This window comes from Triticum dicoccoides, chromosome 1A (genome assembly GCF_002162155.2).
Source record: "Triticum dicoccoides isolate Atlit2015 ecotype Zavitan chromosome 1A, WEW_v2.0, whole genome shotgun sequence".
In the NCBI taxonomy this organism is placed as follows: Eukaryota; Viridiplantae; Streptophyta; class Magnoliopsida; order Poales; family Poaceae; genus Triticum; species Triticum dicoccoides.
This window is the reverse complement of record NC_041380.1, coordinates 23259583-23269535: the sequence shown is the minus strand read 5'-3', so window position 1 is coordinate 23269535 and position 9953 is coordinate 23259583. Positions and strand designations below refer to the sequence as shown.

The following is a 9953-nucleotide window of genomic DNA, read 5'->3' as shown; positions in this document are numbered from 1 at the left end:
CCAAAAATACCTTGCTGCACATTCTCTTTATTTACTTTATTTTGTGTTTTTAGATCTATTTATCAAATCTCATACAATTTAATCTATCTCAATACCAAGGAGGGATTGACAACCCCTCTTAAGCCTTGGGTTGCAAGGTCTTGTTATTTGTGTGCAGGTGATGTTTACATGGTGTTGCTTGGTTCTCCTACTGTATTGATATATTGGTTTCATAACTGAGGGAAATACTTACCGTTGCCCTGCTGCATCATCCTCTACTCTTCGGAGAAATACCAACGCAGATACAAGCAATTAGCCACCACTGTCGAAGCTAAATTCGAGAGATCTCCTGGTAGGGGATCCTAAGATAGGCCTCTTGGGACGATGATAACAAGGACACATGATTTACCCAGGTTCATACTCTTTGAAGAGATAAAACCCTACGTTGTTGGACTGTGTACAGAGTACAGATAAACTACCAAGAGATTCTTTGTTTTTTCTACGAACATGACCTCTCGGTTTGTATATGGTACCGGGGATCCTAGGGTACGTGGACCATAGTCGGCTACGTACGAGAAGGTTTTTTTAGGATAACCTGCTAGACTTTATTCAACAGAGGGTATTGCTACTGAAATTACAACGGGATCTTGCGGAAGGCCCAACAAAATCGAATACAGCATCTTGTGTATTCTGTTGGGCTGCCCGATGCGGCCTAGGATGAAATCGACAAGGAGTCCTCAGCCCGGCCCACGAAACCGCAAGTCGACGTGGTGAGAGGCGGGCACCCCTATTTCTCGCTTTAAGCGAGCATAGGGGGATGCCTCGCGTCGGGGAGAGCCCAGATGGGTCGGCCCAGCCGCGCGGGAGGCCACGGCCTGTTTTTTTCTTTTTTCTGTTCTTTTTTTTTGGTACTTTTCTTTATACTTAAGAATATTAAACACACACACAAAGACTCTTCAAAAACATATTTGAAAAATGTTGAAGAAGTATTTAAAAAATGTTGAATAAGTCTTAGAAAATGTAGAACAAGTATTCGAAAATGTTGAGTAAGTATTAAAAATATTGAACAAGTATTTGAAATGTTGAATAAGTATTAAAATTGTTGAACGAGTATTTAGAAAATGTTGAACAAGTATTTCGAAAATGTTGAATTAGTATTAGAGAAACGTTGATTAAGTATTCGAAATGTTGAATAAGTATTTGAAATGTTGAAAAAATATTTAAAATGTTGAACAAGGATTTGAAAACTGATGAATAAGTATTTCAAAAATGTTGAATAAGTATTCGAATGACTATGTATTCGTAAAATGTTGAACTAGTATTAAAAATTATTGAACAAGTATTTTTAAATTGTTGAACGAGTATTAAAAAAATTTGAACGACTATTTGAAAAATGTTGACCGAGTATTTAAAAACTATTGAAATAATTATTTAAAAAATGTTGAAATAAGTATTAAAATGTTGAACAGATATTTGAAAAATGTTGAATAAATGTTCGGACAATATTGAACGTGTAAACAAAAAATGTTGATCGCTTATTAAAAAGATGTTCTTTTGACACATACAAAAATGTAGAGCGAAAACGAAAAAAAACATAAGAAAAAAATTAAAACAAAAACAAAAGATAGAGAAGAAAAAAGAAAACCAAACAAAAAATGGAGACCAAAAAAGAAAACAAAGAATGTAGAATGAAAAACCATGAAACAAACAAAGAGAAACCAAAAGAAAAACGAATTATAGTAACGAAAAAAGGAAAGCAGGAGAAAATTAATAAAACCAAACAAAAACCAAAAGAAACCAAAAACAAGTGTTGAATAAGTATTTAAAATTGTTGAATAAGTATTAAAAATGTTGAACGAGTATTTTTAAATATTGGACAAGTATTTAAAATGTTGAATAAGTATTTGAATTTTTTTGAATAAGTATTAAGAAATGTTTAATGAGTATTTAACATATGTTGAACAAGATTTTAAAATGTAGAATAAGTATTAAAAATGTTGAAGAAGTATTTGAAAAATGTTGAACGAGTATTAAAAAAAATTTGAACGAGTATTGAAATGTTGAATAAGCATTTGGACAATGTTGAACGTGTAAACAAAAAATGTTGATCACTTACTAAAAAAATGTTTTTTACACATATGAGATTGTAGAGTGAGAATGAAAACAAACATAAGAAAAAAGAAAAAGAAAAACAACAAATAGAAAAATAAAACCAAACAAATAATGTGAAAAAAGAAAATAAAGAATGTGGAATGGAAAAACCATGAAAAAAATAAAGAGAAACCAAAATAAAAATGAATGAAAATAACGAAAAAAAGGAAAGCTAGAGAAAAATAATGAAACCAAACAAAAAAGAAAGAAGAAATAAAAAGGAGAAATAAAAAAACCACTTGTATTTTACCTCAAGTAGTGTGTGACTCTTGTATGGACACGAACCCAGGAGTGACGAGATGGGATCGAGCGGCGACGGCAGGAGGAAAAGTTAGGGGTTTGGGTTTAGGCGGTATGCTGCCATGTGCGGAAGCGAGTTGAGGAGCGACCGAGAGAGGGGTTTACCGAGCAGGAATGTGAAGGTCGTGTGATTTGGGTTTGGGGGCTAGTGCGCTGGAGCAGGGCCGGTCGTGTAGTCGAGGCTGGATCAGTGGATGTGTAGGAATTGGTGGATCAGTGGATATTCTATGCATTTTGACGGGTATGACGGGGTTCGGGTAATACTGAAACGGGTTTGAATCCGCAAAACATGCCGGTCTTGTCCAGTGGATGGTCCACATGGAGATTCGGCGAACGATTGCCGGTTCTGGAGTTTTTCGGCGGTTCTGCCAGTCAAGATCTTCAAAACCTTGATCCAAGATGTGTGGAGTATTTCTTCGGCCAACGACCCACATCGACATGTGCGTCACCACTTGTGGCGACGCCTGTTCATAGGCTCGTAACGCAGCTTGGCTGCTGTGGCATTATCTTGGATCTTGGCAAGTTTGAGGCATATGTTTCTCTCCTTCGACGACGCATCAGCGACGGCAGCGGCTAGATTCTTTGGCGATGGTGATGTAAATTTATTTCTGTGCTGTTCCTCCGGACTGTTCCAAAGAGAAGCCATGTATCTTGTATTTTTTTTCAAGAAACTTTCAATCTATTCATCTCCAATCATGACAGTACAAAAACAAGAGAGGAAATAAAAATTACAACCATGTTTGTGGACCATCTAGCGACGACTACAGGCACTGAAGCGAGCTGAAGGCGCGCCGCCGTCATTGCCCCTCCCTCACTAGAGTCGGACAAACCTTGTTATAGTAGACAGTCGGGAAGTCGTCGTGCTAAGGCCCAATAGGACCAACACACCAGATTAGCAACCATCGCCGATGAAGAAAGTCGTAGATCAGAAGGATCAAACCTGTAAACACCTAAACGAAGACGAACGGAGACCGGATCCAAATAGATCCACCGAAGACCGGCACTGACCAAATCCCGCAAGATCCGACGGAGACAAACCTCCACACGCCCTCTGACGATGGTAGACGCACCATCGGGACGGGGATAAAACGTGGGAGACATTATTCCTACTAAAGGACATCGCCGCCGCCACACAGCCCCCAACCAAGACGCTGACTCTAACAAGAACGAGAACGGGGTCCCTCCCGTCGGCGGGGGGCCGAGATCCTCCGCACCTCTATGGCCTAGAGGCCATCGGAGATGGGACAGACCAGCGGCGGCGCCGATGGAAGAAGAAGAGCTTTTGTTGTGGAGGAGGAAAGAGATTGCGTATTACATGTATATTGCTACTATTATGAATGAATACGTGGTTCTCCTAAAAAAGGAAGAAGAAAAAAAGAAAGAAAACAAGCTGGTGTTTGAGGGGCAGATTTGATGTCCGTGTGTGTATGACACCGGCCCCCGAACACACAGAGCCTGGTCTTGCCAATAGCTGCACGCGATCCAATCCTCCGTCGCCGCCGGAGATGAAGCCTTTCGTCCGCGGACGCTCTTCCCGCTGGCCTTTCCTCGATGGCGTGGGATCCCGTCCACAGCGACGGCTTAATCATTCAATCATTCGCAAGTTCAGAAAGAGAGCCCCCATCAATCACTGAGCATCTACAGTTCCGCAATTGCTCGGAAACTCCCTCGGCTCTACAGCGATGGGCCAATCCCAAGCCCATGGCAGTCCACTACATCCATCCACAGATCCCACCCCACCCCATTAGCTAGGTTTCCACTCTCCAGTCTCCACTCCATGGCGGCGGCGGCTCTCCTTCCCCTGCAGGCTCGCGGATCTCATTGACGCGCCCGGTCACCCTCGCCAAACCGAGGCTGCGCTGCGCTCGCGGTGCGGCGGCGTTACACGGCAATTCGGCTGGACATTGTCATTCCGGCGGGTATGAGTTCTGTGCTGCTCATGCTCTGCTTCATGTTTTGCTCGATCCGTGCTGCAGGTGTTTGATTCTTGTTCTCGTTCGTGCTATTGATGTTTGAGTGGTGGCAGCCCAAGCTTCTCCGCAAAGACTGAGCGTGGTGAACCCGACAGGGCGGGAGGTGAGGGAGGAGACCTATGGCGCCTGTGGTGACCGCCGCACTGGGCGCGCTGGGTCCTCTGCTTGGGAAGCTCGCCGAGTTGCTCGCCAATGAGTGCGGCCGCCTCAGAAGGGTCCGCCGCGAGATCCGATCGCTCCGGACAGAGTTTACCAGCATGCATGGTGCGCTAATGAAGTACACCAAGCTAGAGAATGAGAATCCTGATGACCAGGTGAAGATATGGGTATCGCTGGTCAGGGAGTTGGCCTATGATACCGAGGATCTTTTTGACAAGTTCATTCGCCACCTCGGCAACGGTGAGAGTCATGATGGTGGCTTCAAGGAGTACTTCCGCAAGACTGCTAGGTGTCTAAAGACGCTTGGAGCTTGGCGTGGGATCGCCAGCCGAATTGACGATCTGAAGCTACGTATCAAGGAAGTGAAAGAGCTCAAGACCAGCTACAAGCTGGATGATGTTGCTTCTAGCACCCCGGTCCATGCAACCGTGGATCCCCGGTTGGCTGCTCTTTTCGCCGAGGAGGCACACCTTGTTGGCATTGATAGTCCAAGGGACGAGCTTGCCAAGTGGATGCTGGAAGAAGAAAACAAGCTTCATCGCAGGGTGTTGTCGATTGTTGGGTTTGGTGGATTGGGAAAGACAACACTGGCGAATGAAGTCTACCGCAAGATTCATGGGCGTTTTGATTGTCATGCTTTTGTGTCGGTCTCTCAAAAGCCAGATAGAAAGAAAATCATCAAGGATTTAATCTCACAGGTGTCTTGCAATGCTGAATTCACAAAAGATATGGATACTTGGGATGAACAGAAATCCATCTCAAAGCTAAGAGAACTATTACAAGATAAAAGGTAATATATGGTATTGCTAATTATTTTCTATGAAATATGCGTTATGTGCAAATATCATTATTCTAGTTAATTGTTTCGAGGATGTAATTTTGATGTGCAGAGTATGAACTCCATTGCACCTCTAGTTGTGCTTGCCATTGCATGGTTTATAGGCTGATAGGAATTTTACGATTGTTTTTCTTTTATAGTGCAATTATATCTATATCCTAATTGATTTATACTCATACTCCCCTGTATTAGGTATCTTGTCATCATTGATGATATATGGTCTGCATTAGCATGGAAAGCAATCAACTGTGCTTTTCCAGAGAATGATTCTTCAAGCAGAATTATAACTACAACACGCATATTAGAAGTAGCAAGATCTTGTTGTCCAGATCGTGCTGACCGGATCTATGAAATGACACCTCTAAGCGACATCCACTCTGAAAGACTATTTTTTAACAGAATCTTTGGTCCAGATGACCGCTGCCCTGATATGCTTATTGAAGTTTCAAATACTATCTTGAAAAAGTGTGGAAGCCTACCATTGGCTATTATCAGTATAACTGGTTTATTAGCTAACAGACCACGTGTCAAAGAAGAGTGGGAGAAGGTAAAAAGATCAATTGGTTCTGAATTGGACGGAAACCAGAGTCTAGAGGGAATGAAAAACATACTATCCATGAGCTATAATGATCTTCCACCAAACCTCAAGACTGTCTTGTTGCACTTAAGTAATTTCCCTGAGGATTATGTGATTGACAGAGAAAGGTTGGTGAGGCAATGGATTGCGGAAGGCTTTATTTCTGAAGAGCGTGGGAGGAGCTTTCAAGAGGTTGCAGAAAGTTATTTTTACGAGCTTATCAATAAAAGCCTGGTCCAACCAGTGGACATTCGTTATGATGGGATGGTTCGTGCCTGTCGAGTTCATGACATGATGCTTGAACTTATCATTTCAAAATCCATTGAAGAAAATTTCATCACTGTGGTGAATGGCAGTCAGACTGTTTGGGAAAATTCTCAGTGTTCTATTCGACGATTGTCGATTCAGGACATTGACCAGGAGCTTGCATCTGTATTGGCAAAGAAAGAACTAAGCCATGTCCGATCTCTTATAATAACAGCATCAAGATGCATCAAGCACTTGCCCAGTCTTGCTAAGTTTGAAACTTTACGTGTACTAGATTTTGAAGGTTGTCGGGGCCTGACGGAGTATGATATGGATGTTATAGAAAACCTGTTCCAGCTAAAGTACCTAAGCTTTTGCGGAACAAACATATCGGAACTACCATCTGGAATTATGATGCTACATGATCTAGAGATGCTAGATTTAAGGGGTACAGCAATCAAAGACTTGCCGGCGAGAATTGTTCAGCTCACTAAACTACAACATCTACTCCCTGGCAATCATTTATGGAAGATACCAATCGGGATTGGGAATATGACAAACTTAAGGGAGATCTCAGGCTTTGATATTACCACGAGTTCAGTAGGTGCAGTGAAGGAGCTAGGGAGCCTGATCAATTTGAAGGTACTCCATGTATGTTTCACGGAGAAAGGTGAAGAATCTCATGAGTACAAGAGTCATCTAGAGATGTTTCATTCCTCACTATGCAAGCTTGGAAGCCACAAACTCCAGTCCGTGTATATAAATGGTGGTGATTCATCTCCATTCGAGTTATTAGATTCCTGGTCTCCTCTTCCATCTTGCCTCCAAACATTTGTGATGGGCACCACCGAGTACTGTTTATCAAAACTGCCAAAGTGGATTACTCCAGCACTCACCAGTCTTGCATACCTGAACATTAATTTAGGTGTAATAACAGAGGAGGCTCTTGGCATACTTGGAGAGCTGCCTGCACTACTTTCTCTGAAACTTTATACCAACACGGTCCATAAAGACAGGCTTGTTTTGCAAGGCAGAGGATTCCGATGTTTGAAGGAGTTCGTTTATGAACCTTTTGATGAAGGTGCAGGGATCCTTCTGTTTGAGGAAGGGGCACTGCCAAAGCTCGAGGAGTTTATGGTGCGGTTCTTTGTGTCAATGGCAAAGGCATATGGGTTCTACTTAGGTATTGAGCACCTGCCGTATCTGAAAGATGTACACGTTATTCTTCAGAACCGGGATGCCACGTCTTCTGAAGCTGAGGCTGCAGAAGTTGCCATAAGGAAGGAAGCAAATCTCCATCCCAACCATCCCAGGTTAACTCTCTTGGAGATGGAAGAATGAAAGGAGGTATGGCTACTTTTATTATTACGAAATTTAAATAGTTCATGCTGTCTGCAATCAAGTTAATTGGTTTTCTCCTTGAATGTTATATGTATTTTCGCCATATCTTCAAGAAGCTTCCTGACGGGCTGATATTTTCTCTCTTTAGGGATGGTGCTTGAAGCTATCATTCTCGTTGCCTGAAGCTCAGATAAAAGTGGTCTCTATAGTTGCTATATGATTTATGATATTCATTTTTGCTTGACGTGTGAAATGGAAACAGACTGTTTCAATTTGTTTACTGCTGTTAAGAGTTACTCCCATCTGCATTACATTAAGAAGATCTCCATCTGTGTGGAACTTGATTGTAACTTAAATATTCAGACAAAAATTGGTTCACTCATGAGTCGCTCACGACGTTAAGTCGTTAACTACCTGGTTATATGCAAACGCTTCGTTGATTCAACCAGCATCCAGAGTTCTACATGCTGAAATTCAGTCATGGTTTAGTTAGTTGCAAATGGGAACTTGTAAACTACTCTTGTTGTGTATTAACAGTTGAGGTTTCACTGGGCGCTCTTCACTTCATTATTCAGATTTCATTATGATGCGAAATCCTGCCGCTGTTTATATACTAGGCCCGGTATTACCGGCGTGTTTGAGTATGGAGAACTCCAAAAATGTGTCTCCTATCATTGACCTTGTGCCTATAGGAGGAGGTAAGGTAAATGTACTCGGGCCTAGTTTGACAACACAATAATTAGTATTCCAGTGTCTGGTCAATGAATACTACAGATTCAAAAAAAACACAGTTTCTTTCTCAGTCTGGTCAAGAAAAAATAGGCCAAGACCTCTTTTTTAAATACTGCAAAAACACTACGGTATTTGTGCGAGTATGATTTTTTTTAAGCCGTGGTGTTTTTTGATGTCAAACACATCAAAGTTTCTAAAACGGTGGTTTCGAAGAGCATCTCCAGCCGTTCGGCCCCCCAAGGACGCTTTTAGGTGAAAAATAACGCCTCTTGGGGGCCTACGGGCGATAATTTCGGCGGGGGTGGGTTGGGGGGACTGATTCCTAGCCGCGCCCGCACCGGTATGAGTGATTTTTTTTAAAGCCCAAATTTGACGACATTCAGTAAATTTGGACGAAATATAGGTGATTTCATTGATATTTGGTGAATTTACATATAAAAACATATAAAAAAAGCTACTCCTAGTTCATGCCGAGGAGTTGTAGAAGGCGGTGTAGTCGTCACAGCCGTCGTCGCCATCGCTCGGGGTGTCCTTGCTGCAGCCCTGCCCTGGATCGCCACTGCGGACTCGCTGGCTCGGCGCAGCGACATCGTCGTCGCTGTCGGAGAGCACGATGACGACGCCCTCGTCGAGGAGCCAAGCATGGCAACCATGGAGGCGCTGCAATGGATCTTCTCTGTTGGAGCCAGCTTCGCTGAGGAGATCCAGCTGAGCGGTGAGCCTTGCCCAGGGCCCATGTCCTCCTCGACCATGATGAGTGGGGCAGGTTCAAGCACAAAGACCTGATGAAACTGCATTTGCATCTCAAGGAACCAAAAGTTTCTGTTGGTGTTGGACGATGTGTGGCCGAATGCTATGAAGGAATGGGAAGCATTCTATACACCATTCAGAACTGGACTTGATGGCAGCATGGTCTTGCTAACTACAAGATCTCCCAAGGTTGACTTTGTCAGCAATATTATTCCTGTTGAACTCAAAGGCCTACCTACTGATATATTTTGGGAGTTTTTCAGCAAGTGTGCATTCGGCAAGCATGACCCAAAGTCATACCCTGAGTTGCAAGACATTGGTCACAGCATTGCTGATAAGTTGTGCGGCTCTCCTCTAGCTGCGAAAACACTGGGACGCTTGTTCAATGGCAATTTGACTGAGCGACATTGGAGAGACATCCTGAACAACGAACTGTGGCAGCTATCATATGAGGAGAATGAGATATTACCGGTCCTTCAACTAAGCTACTTGTATCTCCCATGGGATCTAAAGAGATACTTTGCTGTTTGCTCTATATTTCCGAAAGATTATAGCTTTAAAAGAGATGAGATAGTTGCATTTTGGGTGGCACTGTTTTTTTTATTTTAGAAAAGGAGGATGACCCCCGGCCTCTGCATCTGGGAGATGCATACGACCACTTTATTGATTATTTTGGGTGGCACTGTGCTTTGTTGAAACCGACGGGAGCATGCGCCTTGAAGAAATGGGGTATCGACATATGGATGATTTAAGAAGCAGGTTCCTTTTTCAGATTGATCCCAAGTTCCCTAATGAACATAGATATGTCAAGCATGATTTGATCCATGACATGGCACAGTTTATTTCTGTGGGTGAGTGCTTCCTGATGCAAGGTTTGAGCTACATGGACCTTCATAGACAAGTCCAA

The 9953-nt window shown here is 42.8% G+C and overlaps 1 protein-coding gene across 2 annotated transcripts; it reads left to right on the top strand.

Moving 5' to 3' along the window:
* Positions 1 to 3928: 3928 nt before the first annotated feature.
* LOC119359934 (disease resistance protein RGA5-like) lies at positions 3929 to 7949 on the top strand. Of its 2 annotated transcripts, XM_037625899.1 has the most exons (4): positions 3929 to 4349; positions 4457 to 5352; positions 5593 to 7570; positions 7713 to 7949. In XM_037625899.1, the coding sequence occupies exons 2-3, from the start codon at positions 4523 to 4525 to the stop codon at positions 7562 to 7564; spliced, it is 2802 nt and encodes a 933-aa protein (XP_037481796.1). In that variant the 5' UTR covers positions 3929 to 4349; positions 4457 to 4522; the 3' UTR covers positions 7565 to 7570; positions 7713 to 7949. The 2 variants fall into 2 exon arrangements, with proteins under 2 accessions (XP_037481796.1, XP_037481797.1); XM_037625900.1 differs by having other exon boundaries at positions 3929 to 5352.
* The last annotated feature ends 2004 nt before the right edge of the window (positions 7950 to 9953 follow it).